The 26883-nt window shown below is 43.7% G+C and overlaps 2 protein-coding genes across 2 annotated transcripts; both read left to right on the plus strand.

Moving 5' to 3' along the window:
- The first annotated feature begins 3111 nt into the window (after positions 1 to 3111).
- Positions 3112 to 10975, plus strand: NT5C1B (5'-nucleotidase, cytosolic IB). Its single transcript, XM_074861514.1, has 6 exons — positions 3112 to 3288; positions 3368 to 3535; positions 6422 to 6551; positions 7065 to 7187; positions 7871 to 8055; positions 10054 to 10975. The coding sequence occupies exons 1-6, from the start codon at positions 3160 to 3162 to the stop codon at positions 10390 to 10392; spliced, it is 1074 nt and encodes a 357-aa protein (XP_074717615.1). The 5' UTR covers positions 3112 to 3159; the 3' UTR covers positions 10393 to 10975.
- A 7887-nt stretch (positions 10976 to 18862) lies between these two features.
- RDH14 (retinol dehydrogenase 14) lies at positions 18863 to 23594 on the plus strand. The gene is made up of 2 exons (XM_074861515.1): positions 18863 to 19228; positions 22681 to 23594. Exons 1-2 carry the CDS (start codon positions 18875 to 18877, stop codon positions 23296 to 23298), a joined length of 972 nt encoding a protein of 323 aa, XP_074717616.1. The 5' UTR covers positions 18863 to 18874; the 3' UTR covers positions 23299 to 23594.
- The last annotated feature ends 3289 nt before the right edge of the window (positions 23595 to 26883 follow it).

The following is a 26883-nucleotide window of genomic DNA, read 5'->3' on the forward strand; positions in this document are numbered from 1 at the left end:
CCTTCTAGGAACATCATACTTATGCTACGGGTACTTGAAAAATCACAATGCATATATGAAGTAAAAGTCAGTGCAATCACACTCTGAAGTGACCCAGACGTGACTCTGGAAGTTAGGCCCTGGACTGTGATATAATCATGCACAATACATATTAGGATCTATATATCTAAAGGGAGAAAAAGTCCTTCCTTTGAGAGTCTTTTTCTTACTTCTGATCTCACTATTTCAAATATTTGGAAATATTTCACATCCCTCCAGGTAGGAAGTAGGTATCAAAAGAAGAAAAAAAGACATTTTTTTTTTCACTAGTAATGCACTTTGAGCTCCTTCTTGAACAAGAAGATATCAATCTTACTTAGTGGCTGTTCTTAACATAGGAAAATTATTGCCAGCTCAGGCAGAGGAACTTTCTTTTCATTCAGCTCCTTATAACAGACTTCACAGTATGTGCATGACTTTTGCTGCACACTTACTATTAAAAAAAAGTACATACAAAGATAGTAACACAACTTTTTTTGTTTGTTTAAATGCAAATGCCCTACAAATAAATGAGCGGTAGCAGAAAACTCCTTTCTTTTCTATCTTAGCTCAGAAACAACAAAGTCACTCAATTTTGGATTAATTCCTATTTCTCAGACTCCCCAGGAGTAAAAGCAAGAGATAGCTTTTTCCTGGAGCCTCGTGGGCATTACTACATTTTTTAGATGTAGATAAGGCTGTTACACTCTGCATTTGGAAAGTCAAGATTTCATTTATAAGGTGCTGAAGCTGGAAGGCTTTCATGTTAGGCCTGCCATTCACAATCTCCAGAAAAAGAGGAAATGGAGGGTATGTCAGCAGCAAGCAACCAAGCACAGAACAGAGACATCTCAGTTCAGTGCATATGTTCACACAGCTGAGTGCTATGTAGAGATACCATGTGGGTCTGGCAAGCAAAATATTTATGTTAGCATAGCACTGCTTTCAGCAGCAGCACTTCAACAGCACTGCTCGGGCCCAGTACCAAGTTACCATCTCTTAAGTTTTCAGGTGTCTTTCAAAGGTTAAAAGGAGTCTTCATCACTTGAGTGATGACTCTTTTCTTGGGCAGACAGGGAGGTGGGGAACAAAAATAAAAACAAAGAACATGCTTTGGGAGCTCTGATTTTGCTCCTGAGTAGATGCAGGGTGGTGGGGAACACAGCAAGACAAGCATTTAACCTGGGCCTGGCTCTGGTTAATGTATTGCCACAGGTTCACACGGAGATGACAGTTCAGTTTTGTAACCACCAGAGGATTGGTTCCTGATTCCTCCTGTTCTTTCCCTCTCTTCTCCATGGGCAATGGACCCATCTGCAGTATTTAACCAGGAATAGGCTCTTCTTAGAGATCAGCCTCTTAGACTGATGCTGAAGTCTCCGAGCAGGACACGCTACAGCTCTGAGTACAGACACTAGGGTGAAATTTTCAGGATCAAAATTCAAGGAAAACAAACACATCTATCAGTAGCAGAGCCACTAAAATCAAGTTTGCTCAGATTTATGTTATGACTTTTACATCTTCCCATGACAACAGCCACCTACAGTGATCCTAACTCCTGTTTTCGCATCTGTCTTCCTAATATACTACTCTCAGTATCTCTCCCTTTACCTTATATTTCCAGTCCCCCAGTATGGTCAATTCCCATTTCCCATTTACTCTAACCTCCCAGTTTCCACCACTTCCCTGCTTCCTGGTTAGCTGGGAAACTAGCAATATGGCAGATTTGGAAATGGCAGGTCAGCCAGGGAGTATTCATTTGCTATTATGTAGCAGAAGAACAAGCAGATACATATGCTGCATTTGCACTACAGTCCTTCCTCCAGTAGGGCAACAAATTATGTGCTGCTGTTGATTCTCATTAAACATTTTAAGAATTTAAATCTCTTTGAGATCTTTATCCTTCTGTCAAAATCATTTGGAACTGGACATCACTGGGGAATGATGGACAGATGGTATAATCTCATAAGCCTCCTTTCATTGCAAGCCACATAAAAAAACCCCAAAATGTTTCTTTTTGGAGACTGGATTGAGGCAGAAAGACTTGACAATTTGATAAAGATTATGCAGGGATCAGGGTCAGAAGCAATGTTTAGAGTGTCCCTTCAAAATGTTAAGAGTCCTTTGGATGGTGCTTACATGTGCTATGATGTACAGACACCACTGAGTCGCTGGCTACCAACAACAGCAAAGGCTGTGGGTCTGCCACACCAGAGCCCGTACCAGCTCAGGGGAAGATCTGCTTCCTTCCTCACCTTCCATTCTCTCCTCCAGCTCATCAGCTTGGAGACCTTTGCTGCAGTTCAGATAAGCAAGTCGGCAGACGGGAGCATTTCAGAGAGGTGCATATTAGAGGAGCAGCTCACAGCCCTGTGTGGGATTCTGGGGTTTAGGACCACTCAAACCAATGCCAGAATAACAGTTTAGTGCCTGTGCTGCATACGCCCTCAACACTGCTGTCCCAGTTACTGATTCTAAAAGCTACTTCCAGCATTGCTGTGTGGAACGAAGGACCCCTAGGTCACACCCGGCCCATCTTGACTGCTAGAGATATTATTACTCTATTACGTTATTAATCTCCCGGAAATTTGTTGCAGTTAACGTGAAATCAATTAAGCCACTACATCTAAATAATAAATCTCTAATGCAGTAGATAAAATCAGCGCTGGCGGCTGTTGCCTAACGTTAAGTAGCAGCGTGAACCGTTACTCGAGGCGCTACGGAGAGCCGGAGAGCCGCGGTCGGTGTCACAGCGGCTGCGGGAAAGGGGCCGCCGCAGGCCTGCGCCCGCCGTCCCTCACGGGGCGGGGAAGGGCTGAGCTGCGGCCGCTGCTCGCCCCGCGGCGAGGACAGATGCTGCGGCCCCGCTCACCCTTGGGCCGTGAGGTGCGGGGAGGCCGCGGCCCCGCTGCCGCTCCGTGCCGTGCCGGGGGAGGCCCGTGCCGTGCCGGGCCGTGCCGGGCGGCCCCGGGCGCGGCAGAGCGAAAGGGAAAGCCGGCGCCCGGGTGACTTCGCCCTGCCGGAGCGGGGCGGGGCGCGGCAGGGGGGGCGGCCGCCGCCACCGCTTCCCGGCCGCCCGCGCCGGCTCCGGCCGCGCCCGCTGCCCGCCCCGCAGCCCCGTCCCCCGCCGCACCAGGCACCATGAGCGGCTCCGGCCCGGAGGCGCCCCAGCCCAGCGACGCCGCGCAGGTCCGGCTGCAGGAGGCCGAGCAGGACTGGGCGGCGGCCAAGGCTTTCTACGACAACCTGGTTTCCAAGAGACCCCGGCCGGTGAGTGCGGGCGGGCCGGGGAGGGGAGGGGAAGGGTCCGAAGGCTGCGGGCCGGCGCTACCCTCCGCTCGTTCCGCAGCCCAAGCCCCAGCACGCCATTACGGTAGCCGTCTCCTCCCGAGCCCTCTTCGACCTGGTGGAGGAGCGGCGGATCTACGAAGAGCAAGGGGTGGAGAAGTACGTGGAGTACCAGCAGGACAACGAGAACGTCACCCTCAAACCCGGGCCGGCTTTCTACTTCGTCAAGGTACCCGGGCCGGGGCGGCGCGGGGGGAGCGGCGGGGCGCGGAGGATGCTGCAAGGCCAAATTTCGGGAAGAGGAGGAGCCCGAAGCCTCCTTGGGCAGAGATAATCCTGCTCGGGGCAAACGTTTTGGGCACTTGTTCCCCCGCCGGTGAGATGGCCTCGGCTGGGGAGCCCGGCATCGCCTCCGCATGTCGCTGAGACGCCTCGGCCTTGCGGCTACCGTCTCTCCCCTTCTCTCCCTCTCCCTCTCCCTCTCCCTCTCCCTCTCCTCTCACCTCCCCTCCCGCCGGCACTAATACTAAACGCCTGCGGGACATCACGTACTGCCCGCGTCACCGGGACCGACGTTTTACCCTCAGCATCCCGGTTTGTATGCCCCGGTGCTCTGCTTCACGTCTGAGGCGGAGTAAGGGGCAACCTGCATTTTCTGCTGGACACGGGGCACACAAAGCACCTTTCCTTCTAAGACTACTTTCAGTTAAGATAGGCCCACAAATTGTTTTAAGTTTGTTGCAACCTCTTCCCCTCAGAAAAACATCTTAGTTCCTCATTCCATTTTTATGCCTCAGTCATAACAGGACTACTATGGTTAAAGGCAGCGTTGATTCAATATTATTTGAATTACTTGATTAAGAAATGAACTTTTTCTTTTTTGGTCAGCTTTAATTTGTCCTTGTTTTCATTGTCACCCTGGAAACTGTTCTTGAGGACCAGCAAAAGAAATAGACCCCCTAGTTGGGAGTCAGGGTTTAAGCAGAGGTGAAATGGAGTATTTTGCTTTCGTTGCACAAGATAAGAGAAGCGGCCAAGTGTCCAGCATGAAAAGCAAGTGAAATTACAAAAAAAATAATAATAATAAAAAAAAATGGTTTTGAGGAACACAGGTTTTAGTGGGACTGACTTAAAAAATGCCGCCTACAGAGTTCATTTTATGTCCATGGAGAACTGCTTGATAAGGTCTACTACAGCAGTTTTAGAAAATTTATTAAATCATAATTAGCAGTCATTCTTGCTGACAGCAGAGTTGTGGCAGAACACTTAAGGTTTTAAAAGTAGATTTTCATTACTTCAGTTTTAGTCTCCAGAATTTAAAACATTTTCCACATTGATCATGTTTTGGAAACACAGAGTGGAAAAATTACTTATGTCAATACCCGTGCTGTTGTAAATATAACAGATGATAGATGTTATAAGCATTAATAGCACAAGCATTGTAAAGGTGTTTCTAACATAGAAGAGTGATCATAAGATATTTCACTCTGTACACCAGTGAGGTTAGGCTGACCACTGAATTTACTGCATCTTTTTCTATCTGTAGTGGCTAGATAGCTGCTAGCACAGTGAGTTTTCAAGAGATTTGTTAGAGTTCAGTGTCAAATTCACTTTAAATATAAGCAAGATTTGACTGTTTAACTCCTCACACTTTGAAAATCAGAGCTGTTAGCTATGCCCAGCTAAATGCACCTTGACCTCTGTTCCCTTCTGGTATGCTATTTGCCTTTGAATTTTTATATTTTTTAAGAGATTCATAAATTGCTTAAGTCACAGGAATCATTAGGCTAGAGAACTGTGGGTTTGTTGGGTGATTGTTTCTACTTGGAGACAAAGAAGGCAAAAAGAAATACTACATTTTTGTTTGGATTCCTTTATTGATATTTTAAAGACACTAATTTAAAAGTATCATATTTCATGCTTGTAGCACTTAAAAATCTTAATCACAGGCCAGGATCCCCTTGGGCTTCAAAGTGTACAGGCTGGACAAAAAATGGCATCACCTCCTCCACTCCCCCTTATCCTCTAATACTTTAAGAAATGACCAGTGTAGTAGATTATTAGCAGTAGGAATGGGTTATGACCACATACTAAGATTTTTTCCTAGGTCTTAAACCAGGCTCTCACTTAAGAGTTTTCCTAAGCATAGTCCCACATAACATAGCCGTGCTTTTTAAAGTGAGATTCCCAGAATTTAATTATGAAATCTATCTTTTAATTCTTAACCACTGGTCTGACTTTTTAAAGCACCTCAATGAAATTGCATTGATTTGATGATTCATTGTTGACTTTTTTTGCCGTAATTCCAAGGAATTCCATTCAAGGGCCAAAGCAGAGGTCTGAGTATAAACCCAGAGCAAAAAGCAAGTCTTATTCCAAGGGAATAAGTTTCTAAATAAGATGAGAGAAAAGATGGATACAGAGAGAGATGGGCAGATGAAAGGTCAAGGAAATAAGAATGCCAAACTGGATATAACATGTTGGCCCATTATTTTTAAAGAGATCTCAAATGAATCAAAATCTGTCTCATTCAGTACTGCAATTAGAAATCACCAAGGTAATCATGTTTGACAGGATATGATTTTGTACTCATTACTTAAGGACAGTCTTTGACACCTGACCACCTGAACTGTGTCAGCAAATCTTTGCATAAGCATATGCCCAAATTCACATTTGTGCATGCAAAGCAAGTACTTGAACATATAAATTCCTTTACACTTTCTCCTTGATCTCACAAGAACAATTTTCAAGTGAACAAGAAAGTCCAAGTATCAAGTGGACAAGAAAAAAAAAAAAAAGACTAATAGGGATTCTGATAATGTTCAACAATGCATTGATTTATTCTGGATGACTATGGTGTCCCAAGAAAAAGCATTTCCATGATAAAGTTAAATTCTGTAACTCATCAAAAGAAACTTACTTGCTTCCTTCCAAGTGAACCCAGTCAAATGGTTGCTGGGAGCAGCAGAGCAGAAAGGAATAAAACAAGATCAGCAAGTTAAACTATCAGGTATTTCACATTCTCCTTCAAGGCAATCCTATCACTAAAACCACAGTGATTAAGAAGGGAGGCACATTCCACTTGTCTGTTGACTTTCACATTTTTAACCTGCAGGCGCTGGAACATGTCAATGCCCGGCTCCTTGAGCTGTACCCTGATGATGAAGAACGATTTGATATTGTCCTGATGACTAATAACCATGCCCAAGTAGGAGTGAGACTCATAAACAGCATCAATCACTATGGTAAGTAAAATAAATAGTACTTTGTAGAACTGCCTGCTGTTACATAATGAAATGAATTAGTTTTCTTTTTCTGTTCTGGCCTTGGTAAAAGCAGCTTCTTTGATACTGACACCTGTTCCTCAGAGGATGTTATTTAATTCTGAGTGTCAGCGTGAGGTAGTGTTAAAGATAATTTGGTCCAAAGCTCTAGATTTAAGTTATCAGGTGTGAATCTTAATTTCTGAGAAGTCCTTAAACTTTTCGCTCTTTGGTATTTACACCCCCTATACATATACCTTCACAGCAGTTATTCTGCTGTCTTGGAGGGATTTTTTTTAAAAATTCTGAAGGAGGAAGGACAGATCAAACATTGTAGTCATTTTAAGTTGTCTAACTTGTTGAAATTGTGGTGAACATATTTTTCTTCTTTAAGTTTACTGTCACCTGGAAGCTAGTGTACCTTTTTATGGGTTCCTTTTACATGTTTATAGTGCCAAGGCAGAGTCACACCTTGTTGTGCTGTTCTTACTTTAGGCTTAACAATTGAACGTTTCTGTATGACGGGAGGAAAAAGCCCTATTGGTTACCTGACTGCATACCTTACGAACTTGTACCTCTCAGCAGACTCTGAAAAGGTGCAAGAAGCTATAGAAGCAGGTTTGAATCGACTTTCTTTTGTTATCTCTTCATTGAACTTGTTAGAAAAATGAATACATTGTGTGTCTTTCACAGAAGGTAGTGCTGCTTCATCAAATGCAGAAAATCACAACTTTGTATGGTGCAAACTTACCACTTAATTTTACTTAATGAAATAAAATCAGGTTATTTCTCTGTATTGTTCCTCTCTGACACTTCAGCCTGCTGATAATGACGCCTTAATCACCCTCTACCTTTGTCACACCTTTCTGTCTTCCATGTTACAAGAGATGAACTCCCATACATACCTACTCACCTCATTTCAGCTTCTTGAATAGAGTCATCTCTTTCATGTGACTTACAAAAACCAACTTCTGCTTTGTAAGGAGTTAAAAAATATCAAATTGTTTGATTCAGGGGTCTCCTTGGAATTTTCTGCTTTGTCTCATTTGCAGCATACCTTGGGGACAGTTTTTGTATATTCTTATATGGAATGGAAAGGAACCATGTGTGAGAAGTTATGTCAATGGGACAGCTTCCATGTGTTTATGTTACAGAACAGCCATTACTAATTAGCTTTAGTGATCATTTGTGCTCACCATATATAAAGGTCACCTCAAATAAGCTGTTGGAACCAAACTGCTGACAGTTTAATGAATGACTTTGCAGGACATGCTAACTGAGGTTCTCTGATCCATTTTCAGGCATCGCATCAGCTACAATGTTCACTGCCAACAAAGATGTTGCTTACTCGGATACACAGTTGAGGGTGGCATTTGATGGGGATGCGGTTCTCTTTTCTGATGAATCAGAACAGATTGTCAAAGAGCAAGGATTAGATCGTTTTTTTGAACATGAACTGCTGAATGAAAATAAGCCTCTTGCACAGGTTTGTCCTTCTTGAATCAGTGAGTTTTCAAAACATTTGTTAATTTTCCCTGCTGCTGTATTTCTCCAGTTTCTCCGGTTTGTATGTATTCTTCTTTGTGGAAGCTGATTGCCCTATTTCCTTTTTCAAGGATAATCTTTAAAATGCTGTCATGGTTTGAGCCCAGAGGGCAACTGAGTGTCACGCAGCCGTTCACTCACCCCTTCCCCCCCAGTGCTGGGAAGGAGAGAATGAAGAAAAAGGCTCAGGAATCGAGATAAGGACAGAGAGGGGTAGCTCACCTGTTATGGTCACAGGCAAAAGAGAGGCTCATTACGGGAAGAAAAAAGGACATCACTTTAATTCAAAACATTAATGCCAACAACACGTAACAGACAGAATGGGATAGTGAGAAGTGTCACCATATCTTAAAAACACCTCCCCCCACCCCTCCCTTCTTCCTGGGCTCAGTTTTGTTCCCAATATCTCTCTCTACCTCCTCCCACCAGCAGCACAGGGGCAGGGGATGGGAGGTGCAGTCTGCCACTTCTTCCTGCAAAGAGGGGGAAGCAGTCTTCTGCATTCTTCCCCCTGCTCCACGTGGCATCCCTCTCATGGGACACAGTCCTCCACAAATTCTCTCTGCCAGAGTCCTCCCCACAGGACACAATCTTCTCGAGATGCTCGGGCCTGGGTCACCTTCACATGTTGCAGTCCTTCCAGCGCCAAACTACAACAGTGGGGGCTTCTTCCCAGAGTCCCAGGGGTGCTCCACAGGCCGCAGTCGGATCTCTGCTTCTCCAGTGACCTCCATGGGTGGCGGGGGGCGGGGGGGCTGCCCTGCTGTCTCACCATGGGATACAAGGGGCGTCTCTGCTCCAGTGCACCTCCCCTTCTTCCTCCTCCTTCCTTCCACTGACCCTGGTGTTCACAAAGGTGTCCTTCTCATAACACCTCCTCACAAGTCCCCTCAACACCCTCTCAAGTTCCCCTTCTTAAATATGTTATTGCAGAGATGTGGCCACCATCACTAATTGGCTCAGCCTTGGCCAGAGGCGGGTCCGACTTGGAGCCAGGGGAGCTTTCAAGAAGCTTCTCACAGGGGCCCACCGCTGTAGCCCCCTCCTCTGGTATCAGAAAACCCGCCACACAAACCCAGCACAAATGCACGTTTGACATAAAAGAGCCCACCATTGCAGTCCTTTCACTATATCTCCTACTTCACTGAAAGAACTACATATATAAGACAGTGTCTTACAGTTGGATTTTAATTGTATCATTAGAAAAAGGAAAGGCTACTACTGATTTCCTTGATTTTTTTTTAATCAGATTGTGTAGGTAATGTTAATTTCAATCACTGGGATATTCTGGTTATAGAAACAGTGTAACATCTATGCTTATTCCCAAGCGGTACTTTGCCATTTGTCTAAAACCCACAAATATTTTAACATTAACTTAAACTGAAAGACCAATTCTGATATTGTTAAAAATTGTATGAATTTAGAATAAAAGCTTGATTTATGAAAGCACCGGACAGTGCAACATATTGTAGTTTAACCCAAACTATCAATTACTTCTTTTAATTGGAGTGTAATTATAATATTGTCATTAATCTGGAAAGAATTCAGTGATGTCTATGTAATTAGGTCTCTTACTGTTTTTTGCACAGAAAAAAAGAAAATTGCAGCTCATAGTTCATAGTAAAAAGAATTAAGTGTTTTTAAAGAACATCTTATTAAAGACTACAGTTATAAGTTCAAATTGTAAGACATCTTGTAAGCTTTAGTGAGAATCAGTTTCCTACTGATCATACGAGGTAGGTTTCTGGTTTTAACTTTTTTCCAATGTGAATTCCTAGTGAGGGTGCAGACCCATATGGACACATCACAAAGAATTTGCTGAGTAGCACAGCATTAGGGAAGGAATCCTGTGTGTAATTGGCAATCTGGAAGAGAGCAAAAGAATGATTTTGAGAGCTGTGGACAAATGCTAAATATTCTTCTGGTATTTCTTATTCAGGGTCCTTTGAAAGGTTTTCTGGAAGACCTAGGGAAACTCCAGAAGAAGTTCTATGCTAAAAACGAACGATTAAATTGTCCCATAAGGACCTTCCTGGTCACAGCCAGAAGTGCGGCGAGCTCTGGAGCCAGAGTGCTGAAGACTCTTCGTAGCTGGGGTCTGGAGATTGATGAGGCACTTTTCCTAGCAGGAGCTCCTAAAGGACCAATCCTGGTGAAAATCCGCCCTCACATTTTCTTTGATGACCAGATGTTTCATATCGAAGGAGCACAGAAGTTAGGCACCATAGCTGCGCACGTTCCCTATGGCATTGCTCAGAAATACCACAAATCTGCATGACTGGATGGCACCATTAACAATAAGGTTCTTAACTCAGCCAGCCTCTAATATACCAATAGTTATGTCTGAAAACCTCTACATTTGTATATTGTAAGCACTATGTTTAAAGATTTAACTTCTGTCTAGAACAGCCTTTAACGGAAATATTTTTAATATAGGTAAGTTTTTAATAGAGTTATTTTCATAGCATTCTTAAGCAGTTTAGATTTTTTACTGGTCTGAATCTAACACTGTCATTTTGATCTTAGGAAAGTATTTGTACTGTTTTTATAGCTTGAGACATATTCTGAGAGACAGAGAGAACAGTTGTATTTTCTCTAAAACACTGTTGATAGGTTATTTATAACAAAAATCATGCTGCAATGCTCTAGTCCTTGATGGTTATTTCTGAAGTTACCAAAAGCACAGTTTACATATAAGTGTTTACCTGTTGGTGGTTTGCTTGTTAAATATGTGTTCAGTAGATCTGTTACCACAAGGTTTCAGCTTCCAGTGAAATGTTAGCTTATTTGATCTTGTGTTTACAGGATCCCTTTATTTTTTTATATTGTTTTCCTATTCAAATAAAGCTGGCTTTATAGAACATTGTCATTTTTCTATGTAGAGGTTTAGTATAATTTCCTATGCAGAGTTTGTGTAATCAGCGTCTCTGTGTCTCTTGCCTCCTCCAGATATTTAGAACCAGAAGTGACCACTTTCAGCCAAATTTGAGAGGCTACAGGTCTCAAAGACACATATGTCCCAATAGATTTCACGGAGCTGGGTAGAAGTCTGAGATGCTGTGAGGATCTTGACTGGGACAAAGACTGAAGCTTTAGAGCATACTTTTGTAACAGCAGAGAATCTACCCTGAAATAATGCTGTGGATGGAACTACTTGTTTCTTAACTAGGTTCAGTTAGGATTTACAGCTGTTCCATGATCTGCGCGAACTCAGTTTGGCAACTTCATATGGGTTTCCAGGGGACAGGTGCCTGTTGCAACATGAATTCAAATTTACATCATAGGTCTGTTCTACCTCTTCTGTGTTAAGTTCCTGTATCTCAGTGTCATCCATGTATCTAAGTGCCTTACAAATGACACAACTAACATCTGTCAGGTGGTGTTTGTTCTCTTTCTCTCCCTAGTGGAACTAGTGTCCTGTTTTATTTTTATTGTTGTTGTGTATTTATACCAGACGGGATAAAACAGAAAGAATGTGCTTTGCAGTGGGAGTAGAAGATGGTGAAGGCTTGTGATGATCTGTGGTTCCTGGGGGAATTCACTCCAGAATCTCACATTAGCCTCTGAGAAAGTTTGGTCTCTTCAGTTCAGATGAACTGTCCTGTTATTGCAGAAAGCTTCATTACATTAAATGTGGTTTCCCTCCCAGAAATATAGGCAATCTTTTTAATGTTCTGGGTCCAAGCCACAAAGTTCTTTGGAAACAAAGGCGAAAGCCTTGATCCTGCATGAAACTTGAATAGAGACCATTAGAAAGGATTTTATATGTTCACACCAGCATGTGTTGTTGACGGGATGCACTGCAGATTTCTGGTGTACTTGGAATTTCATAAGTGCTAAAGGCTTTGTGCCCAAAACGTATCAATTTCCCAGCCCAGCCAAGAGGTGAGGAAGACATGAATAACTGAGGCCTGGTCATTGTCTGCCAGGATGGGGTAGAGTTACCTCGCCAAATGGAGATTATAAAAAATGTTATTAGCAGATGTTTTTATGTGAGAGCTCAGAATCAGCAAAAGAATCCAAAAATATTCCTTAGCTGTGGAATATAAATTGTGTGTGTACCTTTACCACAAAAGCATAGCTGCAAATTTCAGGAATGCCGGTCCTGCCTTGTTGAAGCAGAACATGGATCAGCCATTCTTCATCCATGCACTGTTACAGTTGTAGAGGCTGGGTGCAGGAAAACATAAAGGATATACACCATGCACAGATTGCTGGCACTTGACTCTCATTAAACATGGCAATTCAGGCTTGATATTGAAAAAGGCTGTGGGACTCCAGAGGTGAGTGTCTCCTGCCTGACAAGGTAAGCATGTAAATCAGTGAATAAATTTGAAACTGAGTCATCTGGTCATGTTTACCTTTTTTTCCAATCAACCATCCACCTACAGCAAAAATGAAACCTACTGGCCAGGACATAGAAGCTTCCAGTTCTTACATCTTTTTTATGTGAACACACATAGTACTAGAGGACTACCTCTTGCACTGTCATTCCTGACAGCACTAAGGCATGTGTGAAGAGAAATAAAGAGTTCACATATTAGAGTTACATAGTAGAATTTACATTCTTAGTCATAGAATTCAAATTGACATTAAAATCCAGAAGTTGATATTAAGGTCCACAATCACTTCTGTTAGTTGAGTTAGTTGAGCAAAATGTCCTTAGATGTTTTTTTCAGATTATACACTGCCTTTTAATTGTCAGGCAACTGTCCCAGGCTTGACAGCTGCTTCTCTGCATATCCAGCTGGCAGCACATTGTGGGAGTGGAGCCTCATTCGTTCATGCAAGTGTCTTCCAGATTAATCTGGATGTTTGGGGAGACTTGGGCTTGCCAAGTAGTCTCTGCCCATTACAATTACTGTCTTCTGCTCCAAGGCACAGCTTGGCTAGTGGACCAAAATAATAATTTTCAAGAAAATGCTCTGAAATGGGATGGGAGCTGAGGGAAAGGGTTTTCTATTTTTGTAGACATAGACCAGAATTGTCTCTCAATAGCATTCCAGTCCGCCAAACAAGCAAGCAACAACAACAACAAAACCCAGCAAAAAAGTCTTGCTTCTTATGCTCATGAGGATACCATGACTTTATGCCCTGGCACCTCATAACCCTAAGCCAGTCACAGTTACCACAACGGATAGCATTTTTTCAATAGGGGAATAGAGACGAGTACTATGGTTCTGAACTGTCCTGTCTATCAGCCTGTTTATAACACTGGAAGACAGACTCATGAAAAAGAAAGACTCATCCCAGCCAAAACCTGGAAGAGGATTAATGATAACACAGATAGAATTCTGTGTAGAAATAGAACTTTGCAAGGCAGAGCCAGTCCCTGTTCCCTTAACTTCCAGGTTTGTGCACCACATCACTGTGAAAAGACCAGGTAAGACAGATGGGAATGCCTCCTACTGCAACCAATCTGCATGGACAAAAATGTTGGAAATAAGATCCTGAAGGTGACATGACTACTTTTTTGGGGTTTTTTTGTTTGTTTGTTTGTTTGTTTGGGTTTTTTTTACAGGAGAATATATCCTCGGAGTGTGTTGGATACCTCCTACCAGCTACCAAGACATAATAAACCCATCTTCCCCAGCTCCTTCACACCTCCAAGACATCCTTTCAGTTTCCAGGCTAGCATGTCACACATAGTGAAACAACCATCTGGAGGAAACAAAATATTTCAGATGAAGATTTGGACGTGTTCCAACATGTGTCCTCCTGTGTTCCTGGATTGTGACCTGTTCTAAGGACTTGGGAATTAGAGGGCTCCTACATCCTGAGGAGGATCCTCAGGTACCCCCCCTCAGGCTCCTCTGCCAGATCCTGTAACCTGCACTGGCATGCAGCATTGCTGAACAGAACACACCCCTCTCCTCGAGTCCAATAGATGGGTAGAGAAAGCAGTGAAGCAGATCAATGTCTTTGGAGGAAAAATAACTTTCAGTTACCCTGCTCAGTAGTATCTGTGACCAACAACATCTGAATGGATGTCATCCCTGCCTAGATGAGCAGCTTCTGATCACTATCACCCGTGAGCTCCTGTGCACAATGCTCCTTGCTCCTGAAGGCTGGATTGACCACCGATGAACCCAGGCAGGATCCTTGAGGCAGTGCCCTCCAACACATTCAGTCTTCTGAAGTAGTAGGTGTGTCAGAGATGACTGCCAGAGTCCCCACTGCCAAATGCTGAATAGCAGATTATTTACCCCGCACCAGGAGGATTTCTTACAGGATGAATCTGTTCATATAACAGGGTTCTCCTGGTTCTCTAATTTTGGCATCTCTTTGGCAACCACTGTCCCTTTCTCATGGTCCTTGGCTGCAAGGTCATTAGGCAGCAGAGGTGGGCATGGCTCCAACACTTCCCAAAGATATGACTTACCATGAGCAGAGCATATGGAAGAGCATCTCAAACTGGTTATAGTTCTTACATCAGGTTAAGGATGCCAAAAGCCATATGCGTCACAAGCAGATGCAGTGGTGTGGTCTGGTTAAAATACCCTTTGGTGTAGCCATGAATCTCACAATGGAGTGAAGAACCAAGAATGAAGAGAGAAAGTTTTCTGTGGTGAAGACAAAGACAGAAGAGGTCTCTCAGTGAATCCAATGTGTTTAGATGTGGCACCTATATAGCCCTTGAATTGCCTGAAAGTGTGACAGACAGTCAGAGAAGAGATGGTAAAGATACTTCCAGAAAAATCTGATAAGTTTCTTCATCTTTAACATGAGTTGAAGTCAGTCTCAGAACAGACTGCAGCAATGTGAACAGACTGTGGGTAGCATCAACATGTGACAGTTAAGGGGAGGTTACTATTGCAAATGGTTATCACATCCAGACCAGCCACAAGAAATCTGATGAAAGCTTCATGGGTTTCCTCTTGGGTTTCTGACTCATTTCCCCAAACATGCTAGGTCTTGACTCAAGACAGACATCTTCATTATGAGCCAAGCATGTTGCTGATCTCCCCCACAGGCTGTTGTCTTCCTGGACTCTGCTCAGCTCCATGCTGGCCCCTAGTCCTGATCCATAACTTCTCTTAATCCATGTTGTTCTACCCTCATTATCCCTATTTTGTTCCTAAATCTGCATTGAACTCTGTTACTGCCTTTTTGTTTTTCTTTTTGTCAAACACCTTTTTTAAACTTACATTTCTCTTGATCAAAATTCAGTTACCTTTTAATTGTCTCTCTGTATATTTCTACTAGCAACTTTCCCAGGGCTAGGATGAAATGGATTTTGTGTGGGGGAACCTGAGTGGTCACTCCTAACTCCCTGGATGGGTTCATGTTGCCTTGGGTGGGTTCATCAAGGTCTGGGATTAGTAAAGGCAGGATCTGGAGACACAACATGAAGATGATGGCTGGAAACAGATTTTGGGTTGAGGATTCAAAACTAAGTTGGCAGGTCTGAGGGGCCCAAAGGTCTCAGTGCCAACAACTGGAGAGGTCCAGTCTGGGTGTGAGCTACTGGAAAAAACAGCTGTTTGAGGGACCCACGTTATGTGCATATGTGAACCACTAACACACTTCAAATTGGACAAGAGGAAGAGACCAGCACCTGGGAAAAGCCAGTGTCACAGCTGGTGCCTGGATCTCTGGGTCTTAGGGTCCATGCCAATATTTGAGACCAGTGAATGTAAGTATGCTTGTAAGGTGAGTGAGTGGACGTACCCATATGTTCTGCAAGCAGCCTCCCTTCTACCAGACTGGGATGGGACAGATCCCCTTGGTCATGAAGTCCACTAAATTTGGCTACCTCAAACAGGCTACCTCTAAGGTAATATTACTCAGCTGAAGCTGGTCCTAGAAGCAAATGTTCAGCAGGTCTGAATGTCAGGTCAGTGGTATCTTTAGACTCTAGAGTAGCTATCAGAGTGGACACCGCCATAATGACTATTGTAACATTCCCTCTCCTCACTTCTGCTTGCAACATGCAGGTAGGTTATCAAGACATGCTTGGCCATGTACTAACATCTCTGCTACACTCAAACACACAATCCAACTTGATCCAGAGCCACAGAACCTGCTGAAATACCTAAGAAATCTGGTCTTGAAGGCAGCATGGGGGTAGGTCTCAGCATGCCGCTCTGACATACTCTCTCACTCCATTTATACTAGTACCCTAAACTTTCCCAGAACATTTCATTGGCACAAATGTCAGCTGGCAAGGAAAAGTCCATGGGTGTGCTAACTCTCCAGAACGTGATGGCTGCTTCCATACTGCCTAGCAGGAAATCATGAGCTGTGGGAGAGCCCTAACCAGCTCCCAGTCTTGGGCCAAAACTCTGCCACAAACTGCTGTTGCAGTATAACAGCAGAGATGTTGCATTCCTGAGTTGGGAGCCTTCCCTGGCACTGCCTCATCTACTGCTCCAGCCTCTGTGTCTCAAGCTGAAGACCCAAGGCAGACAGAATTGAATGTGGCTTTTGCAGAAGCATTTGATCAAAATTCAGTTACCTTTTAATTGTCTCTCTGTATATTTCTACTAGCAACTCTCAATATAAGGCTCAAAGACTGGTAATGAAATATTACAGATGCCCTTAGTGTCTATTTTCCCTGTGATGGAGTCACCTCTGTGAGACTGATAAATACAAAATATTTTGGTAAAATCTCTGCTAGCAAACTAAATGCTCCTGGGAAACACTCTTGGGCCCTAGAACTCTACCATCATTAATTGTCATTAAATTCTTATCACTGTCTTCTAATTCCAAAATTATTAGAACAGTCTCTGTTTTGGTTTTGGCCCAGGCCAGCTGGCTGTCTCCCAGACGATACCCATCCACATTTCAGGAGTCAGCACAGGACAAAAACCAAGAACCAGCTTGGATGTTTTGGGATTTCAGAGGCTATTCTATGCCAGTTTGCTTCAGCACCAAACAGCAGCTCCTGGTACATTTAATTTACTGGACATTGCTATTAGTGAAACAGCCTTTGGATGGTTGGAGGGATGTTGTTGTGGTTTGAGCTCAGAGGGCAACTGAGCACCACAGAGCCACTTACCCCTTCCCCCTCAGAACTGGGAAGGAGAAAATAGAGCAAAAGGCTCAGGTATGGACATAAGGATAGAAAGGGATGATACACCTATTATGGTCACAAGCAAAAGACAGACTCATTAGGGGTAGATTTCATTCAAACACTAGCAACAACAGCACTTAACAGAGTAGGACAGTGAGAAGCATTATCACATCTTAAAAACACCTTCCCCCCAACCCTCCCTTCTTCCCTGGCTCAGTTTTGCTCCCGATTTCTCTACCTCCTCCCCCTTAGTGGCGCAGGGGGCAGGGGATGGGGGATTACAGTCAGTCCTGCCACTCCTTCCTCCCCAAGCAAGGGGAACTCCTTACATTCTTCCCCTGTTCCAGTGTGGTTCCCCTCTCACAGGAGACAGTCCTCCATGAACTCTCTCTGCTGTGAATCCTTCCCATGGGCTGCATTTTTCCCCAAGCCGCTCTGGTGTGGGTAACCCCTGCGTGTTACAATCCTCCCAGCACCAAACTACGACAGCGGGGACTGCTTCTTCCCACAGAGTCCCGGACTTCTTCAGGAGTCCTCCACAGGCTGCAGCTCGGCATCTGCTCACCGGTGGCCTCCATGGGTGTCAGTGGGGGCGGCCCTGCCCTCTTGCCATGGGCTGTGGGGGAGTCTGCTCTGGCGTACCTTCCCCCCTTCCTCCTTCTTTGTTTCACTGACCTCAGTGTTCACACATCTGTCCTCCACACAGCTCCTCCTCACAACTCCAACTCCTCCTCTCATCTTCCTCTTCTTAAACACGTTACCACGGAGGTACAGCCACTGTTGCCAATTGGCTTGGCCTTAGCCAGAAGCGGGTCTCACTTGGAGACGGGGGAGCTTTGAGAAGCTTCTCACAGGGGCACCGCTGTAGCCTCCCCCACTACCTGCCACACACATAAACCCAACACAGATGCGCTACTGCTGGGACATCCTGTGACGGTTTATTTTTGAGCCAGGGAAGGCTCAAAATGTTTATTTTTGAGCAGCAGCCCTGCAGAGGTAACTCCGACCACGACCCACAGTTTGCTTTGGGTTGCCCTTGAGACCACGCTGGGGCTGGGAAGGCCACTGAGTTGCTGGTGGACATTCCAATGCCACTAGCATTAAATTTACAGGATTTCCCTTGGGAGCACATGGAAAATGGCATCAAGGCAACTATGAGTTATTAACAAATCTAGGACTCTCTAGTTCCCAACAGGAAAAGGTTGTGCGTTGTTTTGTCAAATCAGGCGCTATTTACATCGGTAGATATTGTACCTGTATTTGTAAGTCAAGGGCGGACAGTCTCAAGCCCTTAACAGACTACTGTATTTGTAACTATATTAATAATTAATTTCTTGTAATAAACTGATTCTCTCTATCCTTTATCATCTGGGGTAAGCCTAACATGCTTCCCGACGGTATAGAGTGGGAGCCAGATCTCTGTGGCGAACAGGGAGGTTGAATATGAAATCACTGAGCGTCCGTAGAGGCGATGCGGGACTCGGGATCGCAACGTGCCATTTCTCCTGCTAAAAGGCCTCAGCCGCTGTTTCTGCCGCAGGTGGTAGGGCCGCCTTTGTTCAACCCGTCCCGGGAACACGCCCCGTTCCCGGCGTTTGACGGAGCAGCCGCCACGGCCCCTCAGCGCCCGCGCGCGCGCGGCGGACTGCGCTCCCCACAATGCCCCGCGGCGCGCCCGGCCAATCCTGAAGGCCACACCGGGTGGGGCGGTGGCTGCGGGCGGGGCGCCGCTGGGCCCGCCGGGATGGCCGCCACGGCGGCGGCGCTGGCGCTGGGTGGGGGGCTCCTCCTGGCTGCCTGGCGCTGGCTGCGGGGCGAGGCCCGGGCCGCGGCCGGGGCCTCCATGCGGGGCAAGACGGTGATCATCACGGGGGCCAACAGCGGGCTGGGCCGGGCGGCGGCGGCCGAGCTGCTGCGGATGCGGGCCCGCGTCATCATGGGCTGCCGCGACCGGGCGCGGGCCGAGCGGGCGGCTCGCGAGATCCGGGCCGAGCTGGGCGAGCGCGAGGAGGCCGAGGGCGGCGGCGAGCTGGTGGTCCGCGAGCTGGACCTGGCCTCGCTCCGCTCCGTCCGCGCCTTCTGCCACCGCGTCCTCCAGGTACGGCCGGGACGGCTGCGGGGCGCGGGGCTCGGCCCAGCGGGCCTGCCAGGCCCCCCGCCGGCTCCCGCACGGCCGCGGGGGCGCCGGCGGGCACCGGGCGGTCCTAGCCTGCCGCGGAGGCCCCGCGCTCCCTGTGAGGGGACGCGGAAGGCGTCAGCTGGGCGCTCACGGCGCGGTGGCGGCGGCGTCCTCGGGGCTCCGTGCTTGCAGGGCTTGTCCCTCCCGCCGGCAGTCCAGTTTGGGGGTACGGGATGTCGCTGAGTTCACCGCAGGGTGTGAAAGGAGGGCGGAAATAAATGGGCCGTGATTCTAAATTAGCATCGCGAAGCATAAATTCCATACTAGTTTGGGCTATTGTAATAGTCCAAACTATTCTAGTGCCTTTCTGTTCTGGAAGGGAAACACCTGTTTCTGGATGATATAAATTATTTGCCTTCCTTTCCGTCTTTTCCACTCTAATGTAACCTGCCTTTGTTATTTTAAATTAGCCTTACAGCTCAACTTTGTCTCCGAAGAAAGTTCACATGAGTGCGCTACTCACAGCTCCAGCTGTCCTTCTGCTAGCTCGCCAGACTGTTCACCTCCCCCCATTTTAAATTTTTTGGCCGATGCTATCTGAGTTTACTAGATGATAGACATTTTTAAGTATATAAAGTTTACGCAGATTTCCTGAAAACCCAAGTTTAAGGAGAACAGGGACATCCAGTTGATTCGCCTGACAGAAATGCTGCTAGATGAGTTCAGCTGCATTATTAGACACCAGAGAGCAGAGGGAGGCACAGTTGGAAGCATTCTTCTGTTCCCATGAAAAGTGTCAGTTCTGACTCTCATCTCACCACATCTAGCTACTCAAGCCGTGAGACATGGAGTCATGGGAAGCCAGGCTTAATAAGTTCTGCTGCTCCTCACAGAACTGCTTGTTAAGTACTTGAAGGATGCTCAGATGCTGTTGTGAGAGGGAAAGAAAACAGAGGGGCTTCATTGCATTAATTTTCAAATAGCTTTTCTAAAACTTAAAGGTCTGCAAAAAGTCAAGTTGTAAGTTCTCCAGTGGGGCTCTGTGTAGTTATGTATGTTCGTACATACAAATCCAGTGATAAGGTCTAATTGTTCTGGGAAAATACAAATACAATATACAAAATACAATATACAAAAATAATACAAAATGATATGTAGAATAAACACCAGAAAAAAAATATACTCTCTAACTTTTTAAAATTTTATCTTTTATAGTACAAAATATCCCCAAATATAAATTGGCCTCTCTCTATTGGTAAAGCCAGTACAAGTGACTTTAAGTGAGAAATGGGTGGAGAAAAGGAGCATGTATGTCTGCAGAGTGCTGCTGAAACCGATGTTCTAACTTTCATTCTCAAAATAATTTCAAATGCAGCTGAGTGACAGGGGATGTGAGTTCAAATAGTATTTTCAAGAGTTGTTCCACCCACATTCATGTTATCTTCTCTAACCTGTGAGTCCTTTTTAGAGCTGTTTTTTTGTGTGTTTTGTTTGACATGAAGACTTAAATATTGGCAGGATAGGGTAACAATGCACTCCCACCACCTAACTCAATTTGTGGGATTTTTCCTTTCCAGAACTGCAAGGGATTACATCTTTCACTCCTTAGTCTCACTGCAAAAAGACTTACAGTGGTGTTGGAGCACTCCATGGAGAAATGGAAGTGAGCTCAGAAGTTACAAGGAATAGCACTGCTATTCACAACAATGATTTGTGATCTCTGTTGTATTTGGTCATAGCTACCTGCTTGGCACTGATCACATTACTCTGTTATTACATTTAGGATTCTCAAAAAATAGCACAAGTAGAGGTCTTGCTTCTTGAAGTGTTAAGTCTTGCAAAATAAATCCTGCAGTCAGGTGCCACGGAAAGTTTCTAAAGCAGTGTTCTTCTCTAAAAGAAGTATCACTTCAGTGAGCAGATCAACAGTCAGTACTTCTTCAGTCCTGTCCTTGTTTAGTGATAGCAACCATTATGTCCCTCTGGGTGAAGAGAAGTGAGTTTGATACTCCTTGGATCATGCCTCAGGGACCCAATTATATGAAATGCTGAGCAACCTCACGTCCCATGGAAATCAGTCTGAGGCTGAAGTACTTGGTGTTTCGTGTGATCGGATGCCAGCATTGTTAACAATGCAAAGTGCAAGATTTGGGGTTTGCTCTCTGTATCTTTGCTGCTAATGACACTCACATAAAAGGCAAATGGTATAAAATTAGTTTTGAGCTTCTCTATCATCAGAATGACCCCAAATGGTCTGAGCTTGCCTTACAGTCTATGCTTTGGGTTTAAAGAATTAGCAACAAAGAAAACTCATGCTGCTTTTTCTGTAAAGTAAATAGTTTTGCTTCTGATTCATGCAAGCATAAATTTCCTGTGATACTTTTACAGTCTTTTGTCAGAGGTGAGTGAAAGTGCTGAATTCAGAGCTTATTTAGGCAGCTTACTTTAATCTGTATTTTTTGAAAAAGTTACTGTTTTGGGTAAATTGGAGAGCTCTTAATTTTTGAGTGGGTGCTGAAGCATGAAGTGCATGATGTATTATACATATATTTAAATTATCCATACCACTCTCTTTGTTAACGAATGTTTCCTGATTCTGTACAGTGTAACATACTTCCTTGAGTCTGTTTTCTCCTGACCTGAACCAGAATACTGATCCATCAAATAGCATGGGCTGAGCACGTCACAAAAATGTCAATCTACAGTCCTGTAGACACACCTAAGTTCTTGAGTACACCTATTGGACTCAAATTATTGTATGAAGCCTGCTCAATTTAGGATCATGATTGTTACTTTTCTATAATGAATTCTGCTTCATAGTTGTCACCAAGCAGTACAATGAAGTGTAGTGATTTTAAAATAAGATGGTGTTTAAAACCAAGACAACATTGTTTGGCAAAGTTTTTTGTGACGTCTCCCCAGTGAGATGATGTGTCTACAATTGGACATTTTTTATTTAACCACGTGATTAGTTCTGTGAGCTAACTCTTTGTTCTGTATTTGCACGTCTTTTGCACACTAGAGCCCTTGCCTATGGCTGAGGTTTTCTGTAAATTAATGTGCCTGCTTTTGCAGTGCAGTAAACAGGTTACTTCTTGGAGGAAAACAAAATGCATCACAGTAAATTATCACTGAATTGCTATACAAAAAGCTGCCTCTGGAGAAGCAAATGATTAATGCCTGCATTAAAGGTAAATACAGACTTGCTCTTGGGTACCTGTGGCCTAGTGGGGTCAAGTACTCAGTTTAGTGGTAGTTCAACTTATACAGGTCTTTTTCAGGAATGCTTTAAGAGAATATCAGGAAGTTACAATTCAGAAGACTAGAAATTAAATTATTTCTATCAAGGGCCAATGAGAAATATTAAACTTAATAGCGTGTTTTGTATGACAATTATAAAACTGAATATTTTTTTTCTTTCCTATTTAAAGGAAGAGCCAAGGCTGGATGTTCTGATAAATAATGCAGGGATATTCCAGTGTCCGTACATGAAGACAGAGGATGGTTTTGAGATGCAGTTTGGTGTGAACCACTTGGGTCACTTCTTACTCACCAACCTTCTTCTGGGCCTCCTCAAAAATTCTGCTCCAAGCAGGATTGTGGTAGTATCCTCAAAGCTTTACAAATATGGAGAGATCAACTTTGAAGACTTGAACAGTGAAATAAGTTACAATAAAAGCTTTTGTTACAGTCGGAGTAAACTGGCTAACATATTATTTGCAAGGGAGCTAGCCCGTCGGTTAGAAGGGACAGGAGTCACTGTCAATTCACTTCATCCTGGGATTGTTAGAACAAATCTAGGCAGATATGTGAATATTCCTTTGCTGGCAAAACCCTTGTTCAACTTGGTGTCATGGGCTTTCTTCAAAACACCTCTGGAAGGAGCCCAGACTTCTATTTATTTGGCCTCTTCTCCTGATGTTGAAGGTGTATCAGGAAAATATTTTGGGGACTGCAAAGAGGAGGAGCTCCTGCCCAAAGCCATGGATGATTTGGTTGCAAGAAAGTTGTGGGATATCAGTGAAGTGATGGTTGGTTTATTGAAATAAGTGCCAGGGAGTATCTGCAAAATAGAATGCAGGTAACTGTGCAACACATATTTGCAGCAGTGTAATTCTCACTTTAAATGCTGTGGGAATACAGATTACTTTGCTCAATAAGTATTAAATAGAGGAGTGATTTATGATGGAAGTCTATTTTGAAATGAAAAGACAATCTGTATTTAATAGATACAGGCATTCAGAAAAAGTCTGAAATAGAGTTTGAGGGTGTGAATATAATTTCTGGTTAAATCTGCTTGAAAACTCATGTTTACAAATAAAAATTAAAACTGTGGTTTGCAATATATATGCGTATTTGTCGTGTTCCACTACTTGTAGTCGGGCTGGACAATGCAGGGTACTGGTGGTGAAACACTCTGTAGAAAGGTTTTGGAAATAGATCTGAATTATAATAATAGTAGGATTGTTGTCTTTTTTGAGCCATCCCAATGAAAAATTGAATAAACGGTTCTACTGCTATCTTACACTGTAATCATTTAGGCCTCTGAGTGCCATTTGCCGTTCAAAGACTTGTCAGCCCCATGGTTCAGTGAACAAAACTGTTGAGCCGTATACAGTTTAGCTGTGAAGCACAAAGTCAACTTTTTTAGTGATGTCACTGCTATTCAATGAGTATATACGCTTGATTGTGCAAGCTGTATTTTTATTTTCATGCATGCTTGAACTCGTGATTTCTTGATATGCAGACACCTTGGGTTTCATTAAAAATGTGGTTGACAGATTTATTATGGTTTTGATAGGGTTTTGCATGTCACAAATTGTGTGCATACAAAGTTCACAAGACCTTACCCAGATTAGACTGGAGAGAGTATGCTTTTCAGTGTGTGTTTGGCTTGACTGATGGCACTTTAACTCAGTAATGAGATTAAATAAGTCTGTCTGATACATCTTACTGAATATTCTTTAATAAAAATATTTTAAAAAAAGACTTAGCATTCATTCTTTCACTGTGGAATATGTATCAGAAACCAGCAGTCTTGACACAGTAGCCTTGTTTCAAAGCAGAAGTTACACCTATGTTGGTTTAGGGAGCCTGTCATGTAGGGTAGAAATAAAATGGGCTCCAAATAAATACATGGGTATTGTGTGAAGCTGTGCTGATTTATTCTTTTTTAAGTCATATCAGTTATGGGTTCATACTGACGTTTATGACTTCTGTTGCTCTACATTAATAAAATGGTCTAGCAGTAAAGTCTGTTAAGCTAAGTTAATGTATAGAATAAATATGGAAGAATGATTTAGAGTGATCTGTCAATAAATATTATTCAAGGGAAGGAATATCAATAATAAATGATGTATCCAGAAGATTCTTATTACCTACTTATAAATACATATCAGTTCTGCACGTAGGTAGCAACCAACCAAATTTTTGAGATTCTTTCTCTGGTTGTTTATTCAGGCTCTCAGCATATTTTAACTTCTGCCCAGTGGAGTGGACCTGATCTATTCTTACCCTTCACCAGCAAGACTCTGTTCTGGGTGAGTGACTTGGGTGGGGGTGGAAGGTGGCATTGCAGAAAATCATATGGCAAGCTATGAAATGGAGCAGGTTTTTAAGATGTTGAGCTTCGCACTGCTTAATGTAAGGCAAGGAGTAGAGACGGGTGTGTTGTCAAAGCATACTCTGGGTGTTGAACAAAGCTCAACTAAAGTAATGCCAGGGAGGTGTGTGACATGCTTAGAGAAGATTCTGCTTTGATCTTCAGTGTCGTATTTCACATTTTCATTCCAAATACTTCTAAATAGTTGCACGCAGCACCTTTAAACAGCTAGCTAAAAAGTTAAAAGTTCATTAACGTTAACTTCTCTGTAAAGAGATACAGAGAAGCTCAGCCGAACTTGGGTTTGTGTTTTTAGTACTACTGTAGCAATACTAAAGGAACACTACTGTATTGTTTCACTACTGAAATATGTGTATATGTCTTGCAAGGAAAGCCTTGGATGCAAAGGTGGAGGATGAAGAAGATGGCTAGTCTGCAAATGCTGTAGTAAAGAACTGCACTGAAACTGGCTGAAGAGCAGAGAAATACATAATTTTTCAGACTGAATGACCAACATAGGATGTGCACTTGCCTTCAAAGCAGCAAAGGTGGATCTATACTGAAATAAGAGATGTAGAATAAGAAGTACCAGCCATGTAGTATGTCTGCATAATGTGTAATGCTTCATACATCTGTCAGGTGCTTGTTTTTATTTTCCTTTGAAGCATTGCAGAAATAAGAGCCTTTGTCAGAAAGGGATTGCATTCCTGCAATTGTAACTAAATTACAGCCCTCATTCCAGAGTAGGACAGTGATCACATGATACCCTGAATGGAATATTAATGAATGAGTATTTCCTGAAAACAATTTGAACGGATGGATTGTTAGGAACTTACCAAAAGATAAGCTTTTTTCAACATCTGAAATAAAATTTGTCACTTTTGAAGTTGAATGTAACTTAGTCTCTGTGGACCAGAAAGCTTTGGTTACTCTCTTGAGGCTGCTGTTAACATTTGTTTAGGATGTGATGCTTTTGTTATTCTAGTAGCATCTGTGAAATGGAGACCACATAGGTCAACAGACCTTGTGAAATGTAAGTGCAAAACCAAAGAAGAGCCTTTTTTCGACAAGCAGTAATGCTGACTCAGTCTAGGTTAGCACCAAGCGTGTTGGCTAACAAAGCATCTCTACAGGATCTTAGTAAACTCACATATACATGTATGATTTGAGGACTGTCTGCTGAATGTCTTCTCTTGGAGCTGGTAGGGGATGCTGTAAGAGGAGATCAGCACCTTCACACTTCAGTATAATGGTGCCTCCAGAAAGATGTGGCAAGATCTGTATGTTACTATTGTATAAACAATTTCTATCAAGAGCATGCAGCCAAAACCAGGATGCATTCCAGATGCCTGTTCCACCATCACCACCATATGAACACTGCTACCCTCAAATTAAGCTTATTTCCCATGAAGAATTAAACTTTTTAAAAATAAGGGTGAAAGAGACAGACAGTGACCCAGAATGTAAAGCCCATGAAAACACAGCTTTCATTGGCAGGTACAGGCACTGATCACATTGCTGGGAAGTACGTTACAGATATGCAAGGAAGCCGCAGCTGAGGTTAAGATCTTGTTGAGGTCTCTGATAAACATAAATGTTACAAGGCAACTCTTTGCAAAACCAAGATGTACCTTTGGCTATCTTATATAAATTGTTGGAATTTGAGCGTTTGATTTTGGGTCCACCAGCAGTGTTGGGCCAGTGCTCCATACCTGTGCCCTGGGGATTTAAAAACTGGCTGGGATGTGTGCAGGGCACAGTGACTCCTGAGAGCATAGCCCCTCCCCTTTTGCTTTTCGCAGGGGAAATGCCTCTGCCCTGCCATAGCTGGGAGGTGGAGGGCCACAGCAGCGATTGACTATTTGCAAACTTTCCACATTGGAGCCTTCAGCCAGTCTTAGCAATGAATGGAAATGCTTCCAAGTGGCCTCATTTCTCAATGATCACATTTTGTACAGCAACAACAATGCAGACTAACTGTACTCTAAAAGGGTTATTTTAAAATCAGGGTATGAGAGTGTGTGTGTACAGA

This window comes from Strix uralensis, chromosome 3 (genome assembly GCF_047716275.1).
Source record: "Strix uralensis isolate ZFMK-TIS-50842 chromosome 3, bStrUra1, whole genome shotgun sequence".
Lineage (NCBI taxonomy): Eukaryota > Metazoa > Chordata > Aves > Strigiformes > Strigidae > Strix > Strix uralensis.